The sequence below is a fragment of the Pavona decussata genome, unplaced genomic scaffold (assembly GCF_977016875.1).
Source record: "Pavona decussata unplaced genomic scaffold, jaPavDecu1.1 SCAFFOLD_26, whole genome shotgun sequence".
In the NCBI taxonomy this organism is placed as follows: Eukaryota; Metazoa; Cnidaria; class Anthozoa; order Scleractinia; family Agariciidae; genus Pavona; species Pavona decussata.
The window spans coordinates 620,607-647,513 of NW_028145449.1; the positions used below are offsets into that span (position 1 = coordinate 620,607).

Here is a 26,907-nt window from a genome sequence, read left to right on the forward strand (position 1 = left end):
TACATTGGCTCTCGATTCCCAACAGACAACTGCCACTGTACCAGTATTCTCTGCGATCCCAAGGGTGTCCACCGAGACGATTGTCACCCCTGCCTACCCGCCTAGGATCAGCGCTTCAACAGCGGCTACCAATAGTCCCAGTCTACCTGCAGTGAGCAGCCTTTCTCCTTGGGCCGCGCCCTTTCCAGCTTCATCAGCACAGCCAAGTTCGTGTGAACCGGCCATTACAAGGGTAACTGTCACCCCTGCCCACCCCTCTGGAATCGGTGCTTCAGCGACAGCGGCGGCAAATGGTCTGGATCTACCTACAGCAGACAACCTTTCCCCTTTGGCGCCGCCTTTTCCAACTACATCCGCCCAGCAAACTTTGAATGGACACGCTTTCACCAAGGTAACTAGCACCCCTGTGTACCCTCCTGGATTTGGTGTCCCATCGACAGCAACTATCAACAGTTTTCCTTTTACCCAGTCCTATTCACCTCCCTCTGCGAGGCCAATCTCTCATGCACAGTCTAAATCGTCCATTCACGATGAAGTCCTTGCGCTTGTTGTGTCGACTATGAAGGACATTTCAATGACACAACAAACGCTTGCATACAATCAAAGTCTCCCGCCCATTCATTTCCAAAGGTTTAGTGGCATGCCGGAGGAGCTTCCCCTGTTTAAACAGCGCTTCAAACGCATCGTAATGTCGCGGGAAGACCTGGACGAGGAGAGCAAGATGACCCGTCTGTTGCAGTTCCTTGATGGGGAGGCTAAAGAAGCTGTGTCGGGACTCGAGACAGTTGCAGGCGGCATCCACCAAGCTCTGGCGATCCTTGACCAGAGATACGGTCGACCATGTATGATTGTTGGTTCTGTTGTTGCCAACTTAGTCAAAGGACCACCAATCGCAAGCGGTGACAAGAGCGCCCTCCGGAAGTTCGCCGATCAAGCCACGAGGGCCCTAGCCACCCTGACATCCATGAACTGTCTGGCAGAAATAAATCAAGGAAACATTGTAAGCATGGCAGCGCGTCTGCCCAAGCCACTCCAGGACAAGTTCGCCGCTCTAGCGTATGACCTGGAAGCGAAGGGCCAGCGGTTCCCAACCCTGGCTAACTTTGTTAACTTTCTCACCAGACAGGCGAACATTGCCAACCACCCCATTAGCGGCAAATTCCAGCAGTTCAGCTACAACAACCCTATCAAGAACAGAAAACTGCTGCCCAGTGGGAAACAGGAGCCACCGAAATTTACAACAATGTCGATCAGCACTAACAACAAGATCACCCCACAACCATCCAGGACACCTCAGAAAAACGGAAGTGTCAGTTCGAATAGCTGTCGATGTTGTGGCCAAGCACATCCATTGTACCGGTGCGAAGAGTTCAAGAAGAAGACACTACAAGAGAGAGCGACCCTTGTCTCCTCAAAGAAAATGTGTCCCAATAATTGTCTCAAGAACACTGAGCATTCAACAGACACCTGCACCAGCTCCTTTAGGTGCCGGATTCAAGGGTGTGGTGCATTCCACCACTCTCTCCTTCACCCAACGCAACTTCACGTGAGCATATCAGAAGACCACACCACAGATGGCCTAACTGCAGCAGTCGACACCACAGCTTCAGTTACCTCCTGTACCACCACCAGGACTGAGGAATCGGGCACCATTCTCTTGCAGGTCGTACCCCTGCGAGTTATCGGTCCTAACGGTTTAACCGTAACCACTTATGCAATGCTAGATTCTGGATCTGAAATCACACTGGTGGACCCGTCACTCGTTAGTTTCCTGGGACTCAGTGGCTAACCAGACCGTTTGGTCTTCTCAACCGTAAGCAATCACAATGAGCCTCATGACGGCGAAAGAGTAAATCTTGCAGTGGAGTCACTTATCGACGACCATCCCCAACAGCTTCAACTACAAAGGGTGTGGTCCGGGAAAGAACTAAGCATTCCTTTGCGCCACCAGTGTATTGCCACCAACAAGTCAAGATGGCCACATCTTCACGACGTTCCCTTCCCGGAAGTCCAGCGACAGAAGATCTCGCTTATAATCGGAGCTGATGTACCCGAAGTGTTTGTCCCTCTGGAGGTTCTGTATGGAAGCGCAAACGACCCTATCGCTATCCGTTCCTGTCTTGGCTTCGCTGTTCTCGGCAGAATCGGTGACAGACCAACACAACAGCGGTATGATGTTCACCACATCCACACAGGAGCTAGTGACCTGACACTCAACCACCAAGTTGAACTGTTTTGGCAGTCGGAGTCCCTTGGCACCGAACCCTACAAGTCGTTGTCAGTTGAAGACAGGCGTGCCAAGCAGATCATTGACAAAACAATTTCTTAGACAAATGGACACTACAGCATGGGTCTCCTGTGGCAAAAGGAACGTCCCAGCCTTCCTTTCAATCGCCCAATGGCCGAGATACGTCTGCGCCACCTCAAGCGACGCCTGGAACGAGACAAAGATCTTCACGTAAAGTATCGGTCAGTCATTGACGATTATGTCGCCAAAGGTCATGCCCGCAAGCTCACAAGGGAGGAAGCACATCAAAGAAGTAACAAGACCTGGTACTTACCTCATCACCCAGTAATTAACCCAAACAAGCCAGGCAAGATCCGCGTTGTTTTTGATGCAGCTGCAAAATTTCAAGGCACCTCCCTGAATGATCAGCTCCTGCAAGGTCCAGATTACATTAACAACCTAGCTGGCGTCCTCATGCGGTTCCGACAAGAAGAGGTGGTCCTCATTACAGATATAGAACAGATGTTCCACCAAGTACACGTGCCTGCCGAAGACTGCGATGCCCTTCGATTCCTATGGTGGAGTGGGAACCTCAACAAGGAACCTGAGGAGTACCAAATGCAAGTGCACATATTTGGCGCTACGTCCTCCCCTTGCTGCTCCAATAAAGCCCTGCGACAAACTGCTGATGATCATGAGGACAAGTACGGCAGAGAAGTTGCAGAAACCGTCCGCCGTAATTTCTATGTTGATGACCTTCCCAAGTCTATCCAGACCACCACCTAAGCCACTACCCTGGCGGTTAAGCTAATTGCCATGCTGAATGAAGGTGGCTTCTGTCTGACCAAGTTCTTGAGCAACCGGAGAGAGGTTCTGTCGGCACTTCCGTCCCAAGAAAGGGCCAATCCAACTCTCAACCTCGAGTTAGACAGGTTACCAATCAAACGCACGCTCGGTCTACACTGGGACGCAGAGAGGGATGTCTTCTGTTTAAGAACTGTGTCCACGGACAAACCAGCCACCAAGCACGGGATTCTCTCCTCCATCAGCTCGCTCTTTGACCCTATTGGATTTTTGTCACCCTTTGTACTCCCTGTCAAGGTGTTGATACAAGATCTCTGGAAAGAGAAGGTCGGATGGGATGATGAAATCCAAGATCACCATCGGAAGATTTGGCAGCAGTGGACACATTCTGTTCCATGACTCGAAGATATTCAAATACCTCGCTGCTATCGGGACCCAAGCATGCTGACCAACAGCACAGTCCAACTCCACATGTTCAGCGATGCGAGCGAGTATGCCTACTCAGCCTCGGCATACTTAAGGCTGAGTGACGTCCGCAGCAGCCAAACTCACTGCTCCTTCGTCTTTTGAAAATCTCACATTGCCCCCCTAAAGAGACCAACTATCCCACATCTCGAGCGCATGGCAAGTCTAATGGCAGTCTGAACCAGCAACCTCATTAGAGCAGAGCTGGACCTTCCTATCGACAGTGTAGTCTTCTGGACCGACTCGCTGACTGTGCTTCAGTACATCAAGAATGAAACCAGACGGTTCCATCGTTTTGTTGCTACCCAAATACAAGAGATCCACGAGCACACCACCCCTGATCAGTGGCACCACATTCCTGGAGTCCTGAACCCAGCTGATGACGGATCGCGAGGCTTGCCTATTGACGCCTTCCAATCCGGATGTCGTGGTGTGGACCAGACTTCCTCTGGCGGACAGAAGATCATTGGCCACGCCGTGAAGTTGGCGACGTCGTAGAAGACGACAAGGAATTAATGGCCCCAACGACCAATCAGAACACCATAACCATAGCAACTGGCTCCCCCTTGGAGGAGTTGCTGAGGAAGTTCTCTTAATGGCCCAGGCTAGTCTAGACGGTAGCATGGCTCATGCGCTTTGTCCACTTGAAGTCCAAACACAGTGTACCGCCTACAACAAAACCTTGCAAGATCACCCTAGCAGAGACACACGCCTCCTCGAGGGCAATCACGAGGACTGTCCAACGTCAGTATTTCCAGGAAGAGTTTGATGCCTTGGAGGCTAAAAACCCGTTGAAGAAAGACAGCAAGTTGAGTGCCCTCTGCCCAGTTCTCATCGACGGTGCGATCTGTGTTGGAGGTCGACTACGACACGCACCGGTAAATTCTCAAGCCATCCACCCTCTGGTGATTCCAAGTGAGCATCCCATTGCCACATTGCTTATCCGACACCACCAGGAGATCCTGGGACACGCAGGGCGGGAACACGTTCTGTCAATGCTGCGACAAAAATTCTGGATCCTCAACGCCCGCGCACTGACCGGACGGATACTCCGTATCTGCATAAGCTGCCGCAGGCGTCACGAAGGCGTGATGAACCAGATGATGGGAGACCTACCCAGAGCTAGGCTCACGCCTCACGAACCTCCATTTACCTACACTGGGCTTGATTTCTTTGGTCCCTTCTACGTCAAACGCGCTCGCAGCACGGAGAAGGTATATGGGTGTATCTTTGTCTGTCTCACGTCAAGGGCCATCCACATCGAAGACGTTGGATCACTCGAGACAGACGCCTTCATCCAAGCCTTTCGCCGCTTCATCTGCATCTGTGGCGCGGCAAAAGAGATCTGGAGCGACAATGGTACAAACTTCACCGGAGGGGAGAGAGAACTCACAGTTGCCATTCAAGATTTGGACCAGGAGATCATCCAGAGATCCCTACATGAGAAGGATGTCGAGTGGCACTGCCAGCCACTCAAGAAGTGGCACTTCCAGCCCCCGACTGCGAGTCACATGTCTGGAGTGTGGGAGCGACTTATCAGAAGTGTCCGCAAAACCATGAAAGCTATCCTTCGCCACCCGCACGCCTTCGTTGCACGAGAGACCCTCAGAACCGTATTTGCTGAGGCAGTTGGGATACTAAACAGTCGGCCCTTATGCCCAAGCAGTGACGACCCAAATGACCGGGAACCAATCACGCCCAGTCATCTCCTTCAGCAGCGTAAGGGATTGTCTTGCCACCCGGAGCCTTCCAAGAAGAGGACCTGTATTCCCGAAAGCAATGGCGAAGGGGTCAAATCCTTTCAAACCACTTCTGGACCAGATGGCTGCGCGAGTATCTGCCCCTGCTGCAAGAAGAAGAAGTGGATCCTCAAGCGACGCAACTTAGCAGTCAACGACCTCGTTCTTGTAGTCAAAGAGAACGCCCCACGCGGTCAGTGGCTGCTAGGCCGAGTGACATGAGTTATTCCTGGGACTGATGGCTTGGTCCGAACCGCCGAGGTCAGGACAGGAAACTCAACACTCCTGCGCCCTATTTCCAAGCTGTGTCTCTTGGAGGAGTCGAAGTAACCACGAACAGCCCGAAGTGAACCCTGAACATTGAACTCTGTTTTGAGCTATATTCATAATATGTTTTTGTTGAACGCTAGTTTAAGTTTAGCTTGTTCAAAGGGGGGAGCATGTTGTGGCCCGCGCTCAACACCCACTTTCCGCTCAGCGGCCTTCCCTTTGAGGACCTTTGACGTACCCTAGAATTTTGATTACTTACACAATAACAAAATCAATCTCTGTGATCGTCGCCTGTGTTAGTCAACTCGTGTTTTTGGAAGCCCTTTTTCTTCCGCCTTTTTCGTCCACCTTGGATCGTTCGCTAATTGTCGATACTAGGTAAGAAGTGTTGTCAAGTTTATTAGTGATTTGCTGTGATTTCCGTAGATTTGTGTTGTTATTTTTGGATTTTCACCGTGAATCGGGCGGCCCGCGTGACCTTAGTGATTTGTATTATTTGCAGAATAAAACGGAGTTTTCGGAAGATATCCGAGCCTTCTTGGTCAATTTCGTCTGAAATAAAACTTCGTCAAATTCATATCAATTGGGATAGGCCTCACCTTTTGGGCGCCTATTCAGGCTAGATATATTTTTGTGGCTAAGCAACAGTTACAATAAGCATAAATGGAATGACAGTTAGAAGAAGCTTTAGGAAGGGAAAGGAATGAATGGGCGGTATCTCAGAGAGAAATTGCCATGACCTATAAGGTGCTTGGGAGGGGTGCGTGAGGCCGTGTGGAGGAAGGCTCATTCAGAAGGTGTAAAGTGGCTGTTAAAGAAATGCATCACGTCCTAGTGTCACAACACAAGAGAAAAAGTTTTGACGTGAAATCAACAAGCAATGGAAATGCCGGCATCCCAACATCATACAGATCATTGCAAACACAATCAATGCAACAGAAACAAAAATTACCAAAGAAAAGAAAGGACAAAACTTGTCCCATTCCCTTTAAACTAACAACTATTTCCAAATTAAGGACAAGGACATTCACCTTGTTATAGTTTTATTATTCATTTAGTTTTTTTTACATATTTTCTTCATCTTTCATTTCTTTCTTTCTTTCTCTTTTCTTGGGGGGAAGGAGGGGGTCAATTGTGGTTTTAGTGAGGGAGCTATATTTTTGTGGGTAAGCAACAGTTCAATAAGCATAAATGAAATGAGAGAAGAAGCTTTAGAAATGGAAAGGAATGACTAGGCAATTTCCTGGAAAGAAATTGCCATGATGACTTATGAAGTGCTCGGGAGGGGTGCGTGGGGCCGCCTGGTGGAAGGCACATTCAGAAGAACTGCCCACGCGCACAGAAGATATAATTATATCTAGACTTCCCCAAATCTTGCAGGCACAACGGACTCACAAAAACACAGCACAAAGAGAATTGCTTCAAATAACACAGGAAATGACCGAGTCAGACAGAAGAATAAGAGAACTAGAGGAAGCCTTAGAAAGAGAAACAAAATGGGCAGTTTCTCGGGGAGAAATTGTTCCAACGTACAAAGTGCTTGGAAGGGGGGCGTGGGGCCGCATAGTGGAAGGCACTTTCAGAGGGTGTCAAGTGGCAGTAAAGGAGATGCATCATGTCTTAGTGTCCCAGCATAATATAGACATTTTTAGACGTGAGATTAACACCCAACGGAAATGCCGGCATCCGAACATAGTAATGATGATCGCAGCTACAAATCAGCATAGAATACCACTTATAGTGACAGAACTGATGTACACGAGCCTAAGATATGAGGTAGGCGGCAATGTGCCTTCCACGACTCATGAGGAGACCTACTCATTCTCTACTTCATGTTTCAAACGAGTTACTCAACATTGTCTTTGCAGACCTCACCACTATCTTCTCTGAGATAAATTCTCACAAAGAGGCATCCAAATCCCAACAAAACAAGCATGCCCAACCTCCTCTGCCCTACTTCCACTACTCCAGCATGCTTATGCAAAACCTCACCCATCTCAGTGAGGGAGCCATGGATCTTTGGTCATCTTATTAGTAATCCATCACCACGCTCCTACGCCAAACACACTGGCAATCACATGCAGATACTCCATTACAGATCTCTTCAAAGTCCATACAGCTATATGTGTATATTGCATCTATAATAACACAACATGAACCCAAGGATGCAAAAATTTAGTTTCAAAAGCATTTAAACTGTCTCACAGCTAAGCAAAAGGAAAGAAGTAAAAAATTAAACATTTGCTGGTAATTTCACTAGTTTTTTTAAACACTTATATTAATTATTTGGGTTGAATTGCAGTCCTGTAATTTCTGCAAACAAAACCATGATGAGACTGCAGATACGGTCACCACCTCCCATTGAGGTTCTTAGCATGTTCACTACAATAAACCAACAGACCATAAAACATTTAGATTGACAAGCACAACCAACGCAACAGAAACCAAAATTACCAAAGAAAAGAAATGACAAAACTTGTCCAATTTCCTTCAAACCAACAACTGTTTGCAAATTAAGGACAAGGACATTCACCACTTTGTATTTTCTTCATTTTTCATTTCGTTTTTTATTTCTTTTTTTTCGGGGGGGCGGGGAGGGGGTTTTTTTGGTTTTAGTGAACGAGTTATATTTGTGTGGGTAAGCAACAGTTACAATTAGCATAAATAGAATGAGGGTTAGAAGAAGCTCTAGAAAGGGAAAGGAATGAATGGGCAGTTTCTCGGGGAGAAATTGCCATGACTAACAAAGTGCTTAGGAGAGGTGTGTGAGGCCGCGTGAAGGAGGGCACATTCAGAAGGTGTAAAGTGGCTGTAAAAAAGAAATGCATCACATCCTAGTGTCACAACACAATGTAAACATTTTTAGACCTTAAATCAACACGCAATGGAAATGCCGGCATCCCAACATCATACAGATGATCGCGGCTATAAAACAGCATGGAATACCACTTATAAGGACAGAACTGATGGACGCCAGCCTAAGAGATAAGTTAGGCAGGCGTAGTTTTAATGACCAGGAGACTGCTGGCGTGGCAAAAGACATCACAAAAGGAGTGAACCATCTACGTTAAACCAAACCAGTGGCAATTATTCACAGGGACATAAGCTCTGCGAACATTCTTTTGCAGAAAGAAGAAATTCACGGACTGCAAAATTGGCAGATTTTGGGTCCAGCAACTTCATCTAAAAGGGTATGTCAGAAAAAAATGCAGTTCCTAGAATGAAGCATCATCCACAGCTGGCTGCCTACGTAAAGAGCTCAGTGTCTGCAATGGCCTCCTTACATCAGTTTGCCATTGTTCCCACCTCTCCCAGGACAAGCATCCTAACCAAAATTCACCAATCCCATAGCGGAGCTGGATATTACCTTTGTTTCGCTAGAGATACTGCCTTCTGACAAAACATGGCTATAAAGACATTTTACCAGTCATGTTCCCTCTGTGCTCAGTGTGAAAAGCAAGCTACCATGAAGCCCATACTGTCACACCAACCCGGCCTTGTGGCAATATATTTTTGAGTTAGAATGCAAGTAGTACCTGGTCATGGCAGACCACCTTGGTAATTTTTACGAGTAAGACCAGCTGAACAAAACCATGCCAACCACCATTGTCAATCTCATCAAGGCCCACCTTGCCTGCCATGGCACAGCTTTGTTTTGTCTCAAGATCAATGGGCCACAGTTCACCTCCAACGAATACAGTAACTTTGCCTGTGCTTATGAATTTGAACACATCACCACATCACTGTACTGGTCTTGCAGCAATGGCAAAGCTGAAGCAAACATACATGATCCTAAAACCATCCTTAAGAAAGCTGAGGACCCCTATCTCCTCCTCCTCAAAATACGCAACACACCACCCCATGGTCACTCCTGCTTCTCAGTACAACGACTTGTGAGGAGACATACTTGTCTCTGCAGACCTCACCACCATCTCCTCCGAGATAAATTGTCGCAAAGAGGCATCCAAATCCCAACATGACAAGCATGTACAACCTCTCCTGCCCCTACTTCCACTATGCCAGCATGCTTATACAAAACCTCACTCATCCCAGTGAGGGAGCCATGGATCTTTGGTCATCTTATAAGTAATCCATCACCACGCTTCTACGCCAATCACACTGGGAATCACATGCAAGTACTCCATCACACATCTCTTCAAAGTTCACACAGCCATATGTGTGTCTTGCGTCCATAATTACACAACATGAACCCAGGGATGCAAAAATTTAGTTTCAAAAGCTTTTAATCACCTTACAGGTAAGCAAAGGGAAAGAAAAGAAAAACAAAACATATTTTTCTGGTTTTCTTTAGTTTTTTAAGCACTTATAATAATTATTAAGGTTGAATTGCCGTCCTGAAATTTCTGCAAACAAAACCATGACGACACTGCAGATACGGTCACCACCTCCCATTGAAGTTCTTAGCATGTTCACCACAAGTTTCTCTCCTGCCAGTTGCGATTTTTTGCGATGTTCTGTTGAATTTGGATTAATGTTTCAAATAATTTCAGCCGAATGCCTGCATGAAAGCTAGCTTAGTATTGCTAAGCACACCTCTGCTATAAAACAAAGCATAATTTTGATTTTTTTTTTTTATTCACTTGTTAAGTTCAGATTGTTTTGTTGCATTTATAATCACATACAAATTATTCAAGGTGCAACACCTTACAAGTAACCAAAAGATGAGTAGGAATGTAAGGATGCAGAGATCAGAAAATCCAACAGTTCAAGGGTATGAGCTTTATAAGGAAGTTGACAACATTTTTTGAGTTTTTGTGCACTTTTCAACTTAGATGTTCTATAAATAAAACCATGACAAGACTGGAAGGACTCAATCACATCTCCTGGGCTTCACTATTCAGCATCTACACCACAATAATAATTAAAGAACCCACAGACCACAACCAATTCAGATTAACAAGCACAACCAACGCACCAGAAACCAAATTATACCAACAGACAGAAATGAGTCCCTGTAAAATACCCCGCAACAAACAACAACTGTTAACAAATTAAAGACAAGGACATTCACTTTGCAAATGTCCATTACAACACTTGAGTTTTATTTTTTGCTTTGTTTTGACTGGTTTGAAATGTGGGTGCAGTGTGTACCACAACGTGAGAAGAGCCTAGAGTACCATGCATACATCACAATTCATTTGTCAGAAACAACATTAGCACACAACAAAGAAACCAACAGCTGCAGTAAATTCAGTTTCCAGAAAAATGTGGCTGAATGAAATTTTGGCAAGGTTAATCTTATGGCAATACTGGTTAGTGGTCCTATTCTGTGATGGACACAGGGGTGCAGCCCAGGAGTTCTAACATCATACATGGGCAATCTGTGATGCTTTAAAACTGCAGTTGTTTTTGTCGCATTGCTGTAAAAAGGTACCGCAGCAGGACCAGCACCTACATTATCACCTATTCCGTTGTTTCCAGCAACTCCCAACTCCACCGTCACTATCACAAAGTCCTTCAGTCCAATTGCTGCAGCTGGGCCGAATCCTGTCGCCGATAAAGCGTAATGTTCCGCGCGCCCTCTTCGAAAGCGTTCCAGATTCTCAAGCAGTGGTGATCGCCTATCTGAAACAAATATCGGAACAACAGAAGCAGTGTATGGAATTGCACGAACGCACGCTGGAACATCTCGATGCCCTTATTACTGTCCTCAGCAGCCCCTCAGAACCGTCCGTCCTGCCGTCAAATGCTGAGTTCAACTTCCAAGAAGAAGCGGAACTGCCAACGCCAGTCATCCAAGAATCTTCAAGCTGCCTGGAGAACGATTCTATTATTTTCATGTTGCGATCTCGGTCGAACTCCGAGAATGACTTTGCCGTGCACTTGCTGCACCATTTCTTTTTACCCAGTGAATTGGAAGGGCGAAATGTTAGGGGTGTTGGAAACAAACTTCCCCTAAATACTGAAAAGATCCATAAGATTAGGGAAATTGTTTTTAAGTATTTTCCATCATCGGATCCAGAACGTTTATGGCGGGACTGTTGCAAAGCGATCGATGTATATTTGCGAAACAGGAAAGTTTCGGAAACACGTAGCATTTAACTTTTTATTATTATTATTTTTTTCCATTTTAAAACTTTTCAACACAATTGTAACTGAATGATAGCTTTCTTGTTAGAACCAAGAACCACTTAGTTGTTCGAGATTTCAAAATGTGTAAAATAATTAAAAGATCATTTAAGTGAAATAAAACAGCTAGCTATTAGTAACTTGTTGTCTTAGTCTAAATTTTTTTTTCCTTTCGAGTGTTCGAAGCCGTACAAGAATGTTGACATCATCGTTCAGAATCGACAATTATAGTTATCAGTCATTTTCGTTCCCAACGACCTGGGAATTAACCAGGAATTAAAAAATATATATATTAAAGGCGCTTTGTTTATGTTGGAGGTATTTTGGAAAGAGCAATATTCGCAAAGCAAAGAAAGATTATTGTTTTAATAATATATATGCAAATTTATCCTGCCGCGCCGACCACCGCTAACGATATGTAACCATCAACGAAAGGTGTTACGTATACTTATGATCATGCTTGTTTAGCGCTGTTTCCACAAATAGTGTAAATGAGTGAGCTAAAAGTTATTTTCCTACCGAATATGTTTCAGTAAAAGAAAAATTAATCGACTGGTTATCGAATCATCGCTTGTAAAGCGAGCCAAGTTTATAAATACGACAGCCGCCGTTCTTGTTCAGTGGCGACAAAGCGAAGTTTGTCGTTAACGCTCTTCCAGCAAGTAATATTAATTCGATAAACTATCTTCCTTTTCTCGAAGAATCAGATTGACAAAAAAAAAGTATGTCGGTAATAAGGTTTTTTATCGTTGGGTTTGCGAAGCGAGCAAGCTTCGAAATCGGACACCTTGTTTCAGTCATGTTTATGTCATTCGCTGATTTTGTCAAGGCGCGGTTCTAAACAAGTTCTATTATAGTCCTGTCGTCATTCATATTATTCAAATTTCGTGCTGCCAGTTGTGGCTTGTACTTTACCGTTTCTTTTGTTGAGCAAGACAATGCCACATAAAGCAAAGGTACGGCAATGAATAACAGAGGCAGGACATGCGCGTATGACGCTATACGCATACGCGTATTACTTGCCTATGGTACGCGTATGCGATGTTCGCTTATTTCTGAGCTGCACTGTAGCTGTAGTTTGATGTACATCTGGTATGTTTTTTAGCTATGTGTGATCGCTGTCTTGTTTCACTGCCCTTCGAAGTCATGCCAAATACTCAAAACACCAACAACGGTTTGCCTTCCACGGCATTTCTTATTCGCTGGTGACTACCACACATACATCTTCACCACCGTTCCTCGGGTGTGACTGCCTTATGCAGCCTTTTTTAGCCAGCCTTTTTTACAGCAGTTGTAGATACTGACACTACTGTCAGTATCGACGTAATTTATTATAAGTTCACATAGTCTAAGTAGTGTTTATTATTGTAAATGTTGTTGTTGTTGTTATTATTGTTATTAAAAATAATCAAGTCCTCCCCCTCTCCCCCCCCCCCCCCCCCACGTACAGGGGGCACTTTTTTTTTTTGCTTTTTAACAAGTTTGTTAAAACAAAAGAAATTTAAATAATATTATTATAAATTATGCACCAATGGCTTCTGTGACAAATAATGCCCTTGAGGCCTGACAATTACTTTAATTGGGTTCTTTTTTTTCCCAAATTATATAATTTACTAAGAGATGCTTGTAATTTCAATTTTTTTAAATTTTGTTTACCCACAAATTTATCCACATAACCCCATATTTAGAGAAGTAGTTCCTCTTCAAGGTTTCCTAATTAAATACATGCAATTAATTTTTCCTTCATTGTATTGTAAACCATTAAAGTAAGTTAAGTGTAAATTAGGTGTTACATCGCAGTGGCAAACCACCACAGTTCAAACTGAAATCACCTCCAGTTTACACTTGCCACTCTTTACTATTATTTTATAAGTGGTGTAGGCATGCAGTTTTTTGTGTATACTGTGACTAATACAATGTCTATGGCCTTGCATTTCAATCCAACTGAGACATTTTTCACTTCTAAGTTTATAAGTAACCAAGTGGTACAGTGGGCACATACTTGGATGTCATAATCATTAATTTTTTGGTTGCAAATTTTTGCCGTTGAAAATCAGGTGTTTTGTCTTTTTACCACAGATGTCCAATTTCATGTTTACAATAACTAATGGTGACAATTTCATGCAAAGTGAGAAAGCTGTTTAAAAGTTTCATTTGATAGCATGTAAATTTGTTCTCCAGTTGTTTAGCAGCGGAAAGTTTTGTGAAAACTGAGATAACAAGGTTACTCATCTGCTTCTCAGTTCAGTACAGACATCTAGTGGTTCCTTTCTCCAACCAATTAATATTCTTTTTGTCAGCTTACATTTCTTTTGTTCTACAACACGTTTTGCACTGAATATTAAAGACTGCTTAAAAGTTGTTGTTGTTGTTTTTAATAAAGTTGGCTAATCTCGTACCCAGAGTCCTCAGGCTTTTTAATCGTCAGCGGATGGGCGCCACAAGAGACTCTGGGGAACTGGAATTTTATTTAAACTTTTCAATTGGCTGTCGCATAATGGCTTGCATTGTTTTACCGCAGAAATCCTGCGGTAATAAAATGCCAGTACCCCAGCATCTCTTCTGGCACCCACCTACTGACCAAAAAGCCTGAGGACTCTGGGTATGATATTGAAATTTGCCAGGATTTGCAAAGTGGATAAGATTCAAATGACAGCCCAGTTTAAATGCATTTTTCCTGTGTCAGGAATGTGCCTGCTCAGCTTTATTCGCTTAATTCTGACCTCACTGTATATCAGAATATGCATTTATGGAAGTCAGAGGCTTAACAGTACTTCATGAGTACTCAGAAAGCAGAATTTCAACTGCAAGATGGTGGATAATTTGAGTACAAATTGTTTTCAGTTGCATTATTGCAGTTCACATGTAATCAAAGTCCTAGAAAATGACTTTTTACTTTTTGTTATGCTTGCATCTGTACAATGTACATCAATACTAGAAGTTATAAGAATTTTGACTTTGATTCCTTTCTATGATCTGAGTTCCTTGTTTGGTTATTGATTGCTTAATTGAGGTTGTTGCGACAATAAGCTGAATGAATTTCATCTATTATTCAATTCAATTTTGATCTGTGTTTTTAATGTTCACTTGCATTTGCACTTGTGTTTACACTTGCATCACACGTGTGAGACATACGTTGTTGTTATATACCTAGACTTGCACTCAACAAAACGGGCACTATGATTGGTTGATTGTTGATCATGTGCCCTTGATCAAATACAAATGCATCCCGACTGGGTTACATACATACATTTGTTGCCCTCTCAGTTGTTTGTTTGTTTGCTTGTTTTGTTGTGATGGTTGAAGGGAAAGTCTAAATACATAACAAAACACTTGATGTATGGTCCCTCTGGAAACTAGTTAGTTATGTTTTCCCTGGAGTCCTGATGTTTCCCGAGAGGAATCAGGACTCTTGGAAAAACAAAACTAACTGTTTCCCTCGGGACCATACATTAAATGTATATTGTTTCACAAACTAACATCACCAGGAACAAGTGAAAAAGAAGCCACACTTACCCACTCAATTTTCCTTTAATTTCGACCATGCCAGCCACAAGCAAACGGTTCAAGACTTGATTGAAATAAAGCCTCGGTTTGTTCTGAATGTGGAGAAAAGGAAGATGTAACCATCTGCAAATTCAAGTTTACGGTACCACACTGCATATGGGGTGATATTTAGGGCAACGAATTGCAACACTTGCGTTTACCTTTGCCCTTTCATTTGCATCGCCAGTGTGAAACATACGTTGTTGTTTCACAAAGAAACGTCACCAGGAACAAGTGCATGAAAATACATGTGTAATCAGAATATTTTACAAAGGATAAGCTTAAAATTGTGACACTTACCCACCACAATTTTCCTGAAATTCCGACCACGCCAACTACAAGCAAACGGTTAAAACTTGACTGAAATAAAGCATCGGTTTCTTCTGGATGTGGAGAAAGGAAAAAAGAATAAGTTTTAGTAAAACGATGTAACACAGAAATCAAGTCAAGCAAAGTAGATCAAAGCAAACCGAGACTCACGTTTACGGTACCATGCTGCATCCGGAATAATGTTTAGGACAACGAATTATTTACTTAGTAAATGACAATTTATTGATTCCTCACCAATTCATCCTAATTTCCCCGTTTTCTAAAACTGCAAGTCAAACGAGACAGCACAGTTTCGTCGTCTTCGCTGCTAGGCTCGAAGGCTTCCACGTGGTTAGTTAGTTTCTCTCGGGCGTAGCAATTTTCAACTGTTTGTGAGCGCATATTGTGGACTTCTTCTCGAAGTTTCGTTGCATTCCGTTTTATGTGTCTTTGCTTTCTGCCAAGCGAGTTTTGCTCTGCAAAAGAGGCGCAGATTCCTCCTTCGACCTGCAGAAAACGTTGTACTCTGCTCATGCCTGGAACCTGGGTATTTTATTTATGGTGCGATTTAACCGCTTACCAAAAGATCGAAGGCTCTGAAAAACGACCACCTGCTCTGTCAGGCCGCTCTATCAAAAATCTTCGCTTTTGATTGGTTCTCTGCGTCGTAACGCACGCAAAACTCCTATCCAGAGAAAATATTCAGAGAAGTATGAATGAAAAAAAAAAAAACTTAAAATGTCCACCATTAATTTTTGCATTGAATCTCTCCAAGAAGTTCAAAAAGTTAGGTGCAAAACGCACTGAACAAAATGAAGACCGTGATCATATCATCACTGCGAATAATAGGCCTTATCACGGTTTTCGAGGCCATTTTGACGAGTAGGCAAACAGGCTTGAAATAACAGTGTTTGTATGGAAATCCGATGTCAAATAATTTTTATAAAACATCGCTTCTTAAAAATTCATGAATTGGAAACTTTTGGCACTAGGAAAAGGATTTTAAGAAAAAATTTGGAGGGATGTAGCTGTGCCAGAAAGCGTCCAGTCCTGTTTTGAACTTTCCATACATTTCCGAGGATACCTATTTTTCGAGTTAGGAACCGAGTTAGGAACCGAGTTGGGAACCGAGTTAGGAACCGAGTTAGGAACCGAGTTAGGAACCGAGTTGGGAACCGAGTTAGGAACCGAGTTAGGAACCGAGTTAGGAACCGAGTTGGGAACCTAGTAAGGAACCGAGTTAAGAACCAATATATCGATTAGATATATATATATACCTATTGCCTTTTTCTTTCAATCGATGATCAGAAGAGAAAACCTGACAAAACGCCCGGTCCAGTCGTTGCAGTCTGCCGTCGGCTCCTTTCATCAAGAAGATCCTGGGAACGAGGTTGTTTCAGCGCTTGCAAAATGGAGGACGACGCGAGGTGCGTGAATATTTATGAATCTTCTATTTTCCAGGTCCATCACGTCCATCCTCAAATTCTATTGTTGTGTAGGTGTTGAAGTTGAATGCAGTCGTAACAACGAAGTACTATTTTATTCTGAGTAACTCTTGTTAATTGCTCTTTTTGTAGCAATGAACGACCGCTCAGTAATTGTATCACGATAGCAGGTACGTCAAACGTTTAGAAAAATAGGTTATTTGCTCATAAGACTTAATCTTATATGCACAGATGCAATGTTTTTAATCTTTTGCTCGAAGCTAATATTGCAAGGAAACCTTTTTTGCTGTAGTTGTGAAAGATTACAGTTAACTCAATACACAGAGGTTCGATTTCTTTGTCATGATATCAACTTAAGTTGTGATTTTATAAATCTTTATAGATTCTCCCGTGAAAGACGGCAAAAGCAACAGGTACAGTACCTATTTAGCTTTGTTGTCAAAAACTTTTAACTTTCAAACCACGTTTAAATTTTGATTGTAAGAAAGATTGATGTACTGTTAGTGCAGGTATCCTCGGTGCAGGATTTACAGGTGAACTGGACCACGAGATTTAACGACTACTCTTAAAATAATTAACGTTGTGCCATGTGTCCGTGTTTTTAACCGGGGCACGAGGATCTCAAAATTGTAAGTGAACTAATTTTTTTAACTTTTTTTCTTTTAATGTAGTGCCATGCAAGTCATCGTTATTTCAGGTGGGATATTTTAAATGATGAATAAAAAAGCCTTTTTCCCCCTTTTTTTTAGTTGCCTGTTCTTCTAAAATGGTTAACAGCAGTTACAGCTCACTCAATAAACACTTTGCAATATTATTTATTTTTCAGACTCCCCAGTCAAACACGTGCACTTTAGAGAATCTGATCCAGAAGAGGAAGGTACAGTAGTCATGGCTGTTATTATTATCTTTTTAAACAGCACTTTTTCAAGTATGAGTATCAAGGTAAATAACATGTACGAATTATGCTATTCTAATACAGTATATTAATTCGAGACAAGAAGTGTAGTTCCAAATTGGATTCAGACTCATATGGTGTAATACATTTGATATGTGCTTATTGTTGTATACATTGTGGTTCCATGTTATCATTGAGTCAGTTTTAATTTTTCTTTGTTTTTGGGTATGGTAATGTATGGTAAAGGTAAATATTATCAGTATAATGGCAAAACAAAGGAAAATAAAATTTTAACCAAAGATAAAAATTTAACATGTGCCCAGTTTGGTTTTGAGTAGCTCATGATTTGTCCATATAGATTGAACACAAAATATAAACTGCATTCATTGGACCATTCCTATTTGTAAAAAAGGTTGATGATATGGGTCCAAATGTTCAATTATTTCTTTTTTTCATTGACTTTCCAGAGAAGAACAATTATGCAGTATTTCCTGAAAGTAAAAATTAGACTTTTTTATATTTGACTCTTTGTTATATGTAATGTGTAACATAACCTATTTTATTCTTGTATTCCAGACAAGAGGTATGCTTCTATATCCGATTCTGACTCAGAAGAAGGTACAGTGAATTTGTTTTGTTAATTTTGCAGCACAAATAGATCATTGTCACACAACGTCATCAAAATTTTAAATTTTAAATTTTCAATCCTGCCAGGCTGTTCTTTTAGCATGGTCTTGGTGTTACTAGTTACTGGGAAGAATTTTGTCTCAGCAAAGTTGTTTGTTTTAGAGGTAGACTATTTTGAAACTTAAGACAGTTTCCAGCACTGGTGACTGCTTATGAGAGCTTTAAGTGTATTTTTTCTCTACTTTTAGAAGAAGAAGTGGACTCCAAAAGAAACTTACATGTATTTGCAGACAGTGACAATGTAAACACTGAGGAGGATGAAGGTAAATCATCATAGTACTTGCAGGCTATCAGGGTAGATAAACCATGCTTACTGTAGCTTCATGCTGAAGACTTGTACTAAGTTAACTGTATGACTGTTGGCAATGCACACCATACAGAGTGGGGATTCTTGTCTGGAGGGTCTATGTCACAGTAGTGTTTATCAGAGCTTTAAGTGTATTTTTTCCCTACTTTTAGAAGAAGATGTGGACTCCAAAAGAAAGTTACATGTATTTTCAGACAGTGACAGTATAAACACTGAAGAGGATGAAGGTAAATCATCAAAATACTTGCTGGCTATCAGGGTAGATAAACCATGCTTACTGTGGCTTCATGCTGAAGACTTGTACTAAGTTAACTGTATAACTGTTGGCAATGCACACGATGCAGAGTGGGGATTCTTGTCAAGAGGGTCTATGTCACAGTAATGTTTAAAAGGAGTGAACCTAATGGAAACAGTGAGCTGGTTGCAGAAGGTGGGACAAAGGAGGATCACTGACAGTGAAGGGGACATATGTTTTGTAAAAGTAATAATAATTATTATTAATTATTGTTTCCCTGAAGTCAGTGGTTTTAGAAAGCCTTACCAAAATAAATGTACATGACTTATACTCAACCATTTTTATTTATTTAAAAAAAAAATATTGTTGTTGTCTTAGGAATGTTGGTAAACCACTCTAAAAGAGAAAAAGTGACTATTTCCCCATGTTCCTTGTTCAACTAACCTTAATTTTTGAATATGGGAATATCAAACTCATTTCAGATAGTTATACAAGTCAGCCCACCTGCCCAGTCTGCCTTAAAACATTTTCAAGAACAGGAAATTTAAACAAGCACAGAAGATTCAACTGCAAAGGCTCTACAAAACCAAAGAGGTAAATGAAGGTGAAAAAACATAAGGATGCTACACATAAACCAAATCACAAGTTAAAATGAGGAAAATAAGATAATAGAACTTTTGCAATAATGTTTTCAACAACAACAGCATTTAATATAATTTATGTAAGTATAAATGTCCAGTTCGATAATGAGGAACGTGTTGTCATTGTTTTCTCATTTGCAACAACAAAAGACAATTTAGAAAACTGCAATGTTCCCATTTGTACTATTACATAATTTAATGGATAGCTGATTCTAGTGGATGATGGATGATGGATGATGTTTTTAGCTCTACTCAGGCTGATATTGGTCAAATATGGCAATGTGCATTCAGTTGTGCACTCATTTTAAGATGTATTTGAACTTGAAATTTGCAGTTATTCACATGTGGACCCACCAATAACAAATTATCTGTATCTTTAAAACTTCAGAAATATTACTACACTTCAACACACTGGAATAAACCTAGAATGGCCCTGTATTTAAGTGATTGCCCAAGTCTAAAAAGTTTGATTGTTATTGTTCCTCTGTGGTACTGGCAATAACTATACATACTTGTTGCTAGTAACAAGACAAGAAAAAAAGTTGATTGAAAGGTAACATTTTTAAAATAGCATTCACAGTATTAAAGAGGATGGCCCTTTTTCTTTCAGGAAAGGGCATTCGGTTGATAACAGCACCAAAGATATGTAAGTATATACATCCTGGGTTGAAAAATATAAAAGAAACAACTTTGATTAATCAGCTTTAATGGTAAGGATCTGACGAGATGTATAAATGTACATTTCCTTTCCTTTTAGGAAAAGGAAAAAGTTGCCTCCCTCAATGTGGTCGCAGTTAAACATGAAAGAAGTGGATGCACTGCCACATGACATCAATGGACAGGCTGCTTTCAGGTTGAAATACGACAAAAACAATCTCATGAAAAGCAGTAAAGATGGGCGGCCATGGCAACCGTGGGTAACTTCAAGCAGGGCAGGATTCCTTGGAATACGCAGAGTAACCTCCTGTGCAGGGACTTATCAATGTCAAAACATAAAGTGTCCTTTCCTCCATTCATATGGAAAAGTTAACATGGTCCAGTTTAAAAATGTGACTGCCAGTTGTACTGTCTGCGCATGTTGTGGCTACGAGGCAGTTGCAGTCCCATGCACAGCCAAAAAAGTGTGGGAATTTGGGAGTAATTATGTCACTGTGTATCATCATGGGCAACATACGTGCGAGGCAAGGACAATTGAACCTGACATTAGCAGCGATGCCAGTGCTTTTTTTCAGGCAAACACAAATACAAAACCCTCTCAATACCCATTTGAAAGGCTGAGGGGGATGCTTAAAGAAGGCAAGACAGTGGCTGAAGTTTATGATAGTGCAAGTGCTATGGCTGATCTCAAGAAAATCCAAAACATTAAGCAAAAGGTGATCACTGCAGTAAACCCAGTGGGACATTCATTTGAAGCACTAGCCAAAATTAAAGAAGCCAGTGATAAGAAAGACAAATACTTACTCTGGAAAGTTCAGGATGGTAGATTATGTGAGAGCAAGACCTCGGTGGTCTTTAGATCCAGCAAGGAAAGACTTGAAATTGCTGTTTCTATGCAACGCGGGGGTCTGCATCCATTATCAGAGGAATATTGTTATCTTGATGCTGAGCACAATAAAGTCATGGGAATGAAAACCATAAATTTAAGTGTCCAGCACCCAACCATAAAAGAGATGGTCACTCTAGCCAGCATGGACTGTGAACAGGAAAACACTGAGACTCTTTGTGAATTCTGGCGCCAACTGAATGAAGTAAGTATTTTTGTATAGTCACGGTGAGTGTTGGCATGAGGTGGTGAAGTCATTAGTTGTTGTGGACAGTTGTTGCAATCCTGGTTATGTATGGCCAGGGAACTTGAAAGCTGCTTATTTCATAATGTCAAAGTTATATCGATGTTAAAGTTACTTGTATCGATGTTAACCAATCAAGCAAATCCTACATGCAATGATGGTATTTAAAAAGGATATGTCAACCTTTTTGCTTTTTTTTTCTTGTTTCATTTTTTAACAAGCTAAAGTTTAAGATGGAATGTCATTTAGATAACATAGATGATTTATAAGCATTATTTACCACTTGTTTTACACGAATAGACTTTAATTTACAAAACGTAATGGGTAGTGTTTTTCAAGTTAACCTTTTTTGCACTTTGTACTCATATATCACGTACCACTCCACAATGGTTTCTATCTTATTTCTTACAACAGGCCCTAAGAGATGTAACAGGTGATGGAACTTACATTTTTGATCCAATTGGAATAGTTACAGACGAGCATGGTGGAAATCGCTCTAGCATACAGAAAATGCTTAAAGACGACATGGTGGCCCGTGCAAAATCCTGTGAGAGCCACTTCTATGACTGTGCCCATAGAGTGGCCAAAAGTGACTGGAGCCCTAAATCTAAAGCAGAATTCCTCACGCTCGTTCATGAGATCTACTGCGCAGAGACTCCAACTGCATATGAGGCGAAACGAAGACACCTCATGGACTGGGCATCCAAAGAGAAAAGAAGCCATGCAAAGCCGTGGTTTAACAAATTTTGGCATGTGAGAAGGTATGTAATTATGTTCATACTGGTTGCAAAGTTTTTAACAAAATAGTATTTGTATGTAAAATCTTTTGATTTTCTCTGGTTTTATGGTGACCTTAAATTGTGCAGTTCCAGAAAATACCATACACCGTCCACTGAAGGTTTTGTGTTGGTGGCCTACCTTATTTTTGCAAAGTGAAACAAATCAAGGACAAGTCGATGGCAATAATTGTTTGCGACAAAAATGATGTAGTTATAATAATAGTAGTAATTGTAATAATAATAATAATAATAATAATAATAATAATAATAATGATGATCATACATTTTTTTTAGGTTTCATGTGTTCCGTGCATTTAAAGGGCCAAAGACACCAAACACCAATATGGCTGAAGTGGGGCATTCGAGAAATGCCACCAGGGGGGCTAAGAACGATACCCTTGCTCGGGTGGCAGAAGACCATGTGGTGGAGAGTGCGCTATTGAAAGCCAAACTTCAAAGGTATTGAATAATAATAATAATGATAATGATAATGATAATAGTGATATAATAATATACTGGCTCTACCACCATCAGCTGTCAAAACTAACAATAACCATAAAAATCGCAGCTATGGCAAAATGCTTGATTGTGACTGGTTCTCAGTGCACCTATTTTTAATGTAATTTCAGCACCATAATGTGGGTGTCCAATATTAAACAGTAATTACACAAAAAAAGGATTGAACCAGGCTTTTAGCCAGAGGTTTTCACAGTGGGCTTCCTGGAAGCACCCCTTCCCCTGAATTGTTGAAAGACTGGGTAAACTATCCATCTGCAGGATGCCTGGATACCATTCTGACTAAAAGCTTGCAGTCAACCTAATGCATTTTGTCACTGTTTGAATTAGGGTATGTAACATTCATTGGATGTAGCTGCCTGTCCATGTATTTTGGAGAGGCAAACAAATCTTCATTGATATTATGTTATATTATATTAGGTATGAAAGTGGAACTTACAGTGGTGGAAGGTGTATCGACCAAAAAAAGAAGGATGACTTGTCACTAAGACGACAGCTTGATCGTGCTACTCGATTTGCAGCTGAGCTGTCAGAAGGTGCTATTGATGATGATGCCTATAGTGCTAGTCCATATATCAATCAGAGTTCTAGCCACCGAGTAAAGAAAAGACCAGTGAGCATGATGAGTGACCCCAGAGATCTCAGCAGCTCTGCTGACGATGATTCATCCCAAGAAAATCATAATGGCAAAAAAATGCGGAAAAAATTCCGTAAAAGAACAAGTCGGAGCAAAAGCTTTCTAGATTCACTACGAATGGCAAAAAGGGCCAAAGTTAGTCTTGAAAATATCCATGATATCAGCCAGCATAAAAAAGTCTTCGAAGTCAATCATGATGGTAAAATACGATTGGTTGAAATAAGTCAAACCATCAACTGCAATTGCACATTTGCTGCCAAACGTGACCTTTGCTTACATGCAGTGTGGGTCCTAATTAATGTTCTAAATGTCAACGAGAACGATGATACACTACACCAGAAGGTTCATGACAATAAGACACTGAACAATCTGTTTAAACAGATTAAAAAGGACTTCTCAAAAACAAGCGCTTCCATGCCCTCTACTACGATGGTCATAACAAGCCCACATGTAAACCAGCCTTCCCAACAGCACGTTGCACAGGCCAACCAGGGAGCTGTCCAGTCCAGCACTCATTCACTGCAGTATGTTGCACCTGTAAACCAGCCTTTCCAACAGCACATTGCACAGGGAAACCAGGGAGCTGTCCAGTCCAGCACTCATTCACTGCAGTGTGTTACACCTGTAAACCAGCCGTCCCAACAGCATGTTGCACAGGGAAACCAGGGAGCTGTACAGTCCAGCACTCTTTCACTGCAGTGTGTTACACCTGTAAACCAGCCGTCCCAACAGCATGTTGCACAGGGAAACCAGGGAGCTGTACAGTCCAGCACTCATTCACTTCCGTATGTTGCATCTGAATACCAGCCTTCCCAAAAGCATGTTTTGCAGGGAAACAAGCAGGCTGTACAGTCAAGCACTCATGCACTGCAGTATGTTGCAGCTGGAAACCAGCCTTCCCAACACCACATTACTCAGGGAAGCAAGCCACCTTCACTGTGGAGCAACCATTGTGTACCTGCACAAACACAGCAACCTGTTGCACTGGGGAACCAGCCAAGTGTTCAGTGCAACAACCCCCCAACTATTCTTTCCCGACAGTTTGTTGCACTGACGAACCAGGCGCTGCCACAGCCAAGCAGTCATGGTCAACAGTCAAGCAACTTCCTGACTTCCCGACAGCCATGGCACAACAGCAACCCCTTCACTGTTGTGAGAATTTCTAACCGTGTTAAAAAATGTGCTGGGTGCCCCTATGCTCTGCGGGACCCTTTTGGACCGCCATTCATTGGCCTCGTGGTCCAGCACAAAGAGCGGGATATATATTATGATCCCAATGGCTTTCGACGTCTGTCAAGTGAAGCCAATCACTATTACCACTGTCAATGGGAGTGCCTCAAGGCACGACACCCTTACATTAGTGTAGCGATGATCAGAGTAGATCCAGAGTTACTGCTGGACGACTTGCAAAAGAATAGCCTGGAGACTCTTCTAGGAGTCTCTCTATAGATATTATATAGATCAGCACACACTAGGGGAGCAGTAAATATTCATACTCTTAAATAGCCTTCATTGAAGTGAGGTACAGCAATTTTCTGGAACTACACAAACCACACATTCTTAGGCCTGTTAATAGCAGGTTGGCACACTTTACCATTAAGATCTCGGCTAATTGCTATGTATAATCTTAATGCATTTACATGATTAGGTGGGCAGAACCGCCCGCAAAGATCTTGATATTGATATGCTGAGAGGTTGGATAAATCTCAAATGAACAATGTTCTAATGAAAACGCCAGCCGTCTCACCCTGTTCGGTTATTAATTTAAATTCACACTTGCTTGGTGTAAACAATTTCATCCCGTGATCTGTGTTAATTTTTTCGATATACAAATCCAGCAAGCTTATCATGCCAATCTGCCTGTCCGGCTTGCCCACCTCCAAATAAACAGCCCTCAGTTCCATGTGGCTCCAGAAGCCTTAGAACTTTAGGCTTGGAGAAGCACATCTTCAGTATGTTAGATTATAATTGGCTCGTTAATTCTTGTTTGATCTATCACGTATTGTTGGCAGGGTAGAAGGAGAGTCGGCTTCTTGCAAACTATACTTCAAGTTCGTATTAAATCTCCTTGGCTCTAGGAAACCATTGGCCTGCTTAACAGTATTTTTCTAACCGCGAGCGTGTGGTACGTTTTAAACCTTGAGAGGGCCCCGACCTTCCACGAGCCCCACATGCTCGCAGAAAGAAAACGTCTGCTTTACAGGCTTGGATGCCTTTTGAAATTAAGTCTTAGAAAAACATAGTTTCAGTTTGTTGCACAGTTCCAGTTACTCTTAGAAAAAACAGTTTCAGTTTGTTACATTGTAATTGGCTGGTTGATTATTGTTTGATCTATTGCGTATTGTAAGCAAGGCAGCAACAGAATCTGTTTCTTGCACATGGCCAGAAATCCTGGACTTGGCGCCCGCGTAACGACAACGGCTCTGTTATGTTTCCGAAAAACACATGGCGATTAGGTTCATAAAGAATGTACGGAGCGAAAATTATATATTGGGATAGAAAAAATTCTTGCGTACCTGTAACAGTTGCCAGGTCGGAATCCATTTGTAGAAAGTGTCCATAATCCCACTGTATGAATATCATGTCTACGCCAGAACGTAAACACCGTACATTATTAGAGTGATTTTAGCTCTCCTGTAGCTCACTAAACCTTCTATTTTATGTGGTAAATTCCTTAAGTCGCCGTCTTTCACCTCAGCTGGCCGCACTTCCATGTGATTGTTTGATTTTTCTAGGTTCATTCCTGAAAGTCACCATCGTGGTACTGAAACACAGTAATTTTAATTTCAGGTTGATCGAAACCGATTAACAGCGTACATTTTGGAGAGGAAAACGGGTAATTCATCACCGACAGGACAGTATGGGCGAAGGCTGAAAACAGCGTAACCAACTTTCCATGAACGCCTCTCGCCTTGATATATGTTCAGTGCGATTTTCAATCTATCGAAGTCAAGCTTTAAGGCACACCACAGGATCTCTCTCAACAGTTTGTAGCTTGTATACAATAAATTATTCACGGCTAAAATCAATCAAAGACCTTCGCTGTACAATCTCTCGGCCAAAAATCATCCAAATCGCGTTCGAATTGCTCGTTTTGGCAATACTTTTGATCAGCGGCTTTTAAGCGGCGACAAACAACTATGTATTGGACCACTCGATCTTTCCTAACATTATGAGCCTGTGAAAACCAGCGGTTGAGACCATTGCGTGACAGCCTGAATGTCAATCTCGCACCTAGAGTCCTCAGGCTTTTTGATCAGCGGGTGGGCGCCAGGAGAGACTCTGGGGACATCGAAAAAAATAAAATTATTTTGATTGGCTGTTCCGTAACGGTTTCCATTGTTTTATTGCAGAAATCCTGCGGTAATAAAATTCGAAGTCTCCAGAGTCTCTCCTGGCGACTAACCAGTGGCCAAAGAGCCCGAGGACTCTGGGTACGAGATTGCCTGAATGTAACTTAAATTTCAATTACATCCAGATTTCAATTACATAATAGCTTCAAATCGCTTAATGACTTGCGACAGCGTT

At 42.0% G+C, this 26,907-nt stretch overlaps 1 protein-coding gene and 1 long non-coding RNA gene across 4 annotated transcripts in view; one reads left to right on the forward strand and one right to left on the reverse strand.

The window, feature by feature from the left end:
* Positions 1 to 15,946, reverse strand: part of LOC146485374 (uncharacterized) — a 30,342-nt gene extending 14,396 nt beyond the window's left edge. The window contains exons 1-3 of the long non-coding RNA XR_014863412.1: positions 15,706 to 15,946; positions 15,442 to 15,524; positions 15,112 to 15,194 (exon numbers count right to left, since the gene is read on the reverse strand). This is a non-coding gene — a long non-coding RNA (uncharacterized LOC146485374). The remainder of the gene's footprint in view (positions 1 to 15,111; positions 15,195 to 15,441; positions 15,525 to 15,705) is intronic.
* Positions 15,947 to 16,569: 623 nt separating this feature from the next.
* Positions 16,570 to 25,903, forward strand: LOC146485375 (uncharacterized). Of its 3 annotated transcripts, XM_085103329.1 has the most exons (12): positions 16,570 to 17,065; positions 17,278 to 17,308; positions 17,567 to 17,592; positions 17,722 to 17,772; positions 18,367 to 18,740; positions 18,937 to 19,011; positions 19,502 to 19,613; positions 20,271 to 20,306; positions 20,418 to 21,408; positions 21,862 to 22,208; positions 22,521 to 22,685; positions 23,163 to 25,903. In XM_085103329.1, coding segments are annotated over exons 8-12 (3,171 nt in total). In that variant the 5' UTR covers positions 16,570 to 17,065; positions 17,278 to 17,308; positions 17,567 to 17,592; positions 17,722 to 17,772; positions 18,367 to 18,740; positions 18,937 to 19,011; positions 19,502 to 19,613; positions 20,271 to 20,304; the 3' UTR covers positions 24,829 to 25,903. The 3 variants fall into 3 exon arrangements, with proteins under 3 accessions (XP_084959455.1, XP_084959454.1, XP_084959453.1); XM_085103328.1 differs by having other exon boundaries at positions 16,570 to 17,308; positions 17,722 to 18,740; XM_085103327.1 differs by lacking the exons at positions 16,570 to 17,065; positions 17,278 to 17,308; positions 17,567 to 17,592; ... (2 more) ...; positions 18,937 to 19,011; positions 19,502 to 19,613 and having other exon boundaries at positions 19,970 to 21,408.
* Positions 25,904 to 26,907: the final 1,004 nt, after the last annotated feature.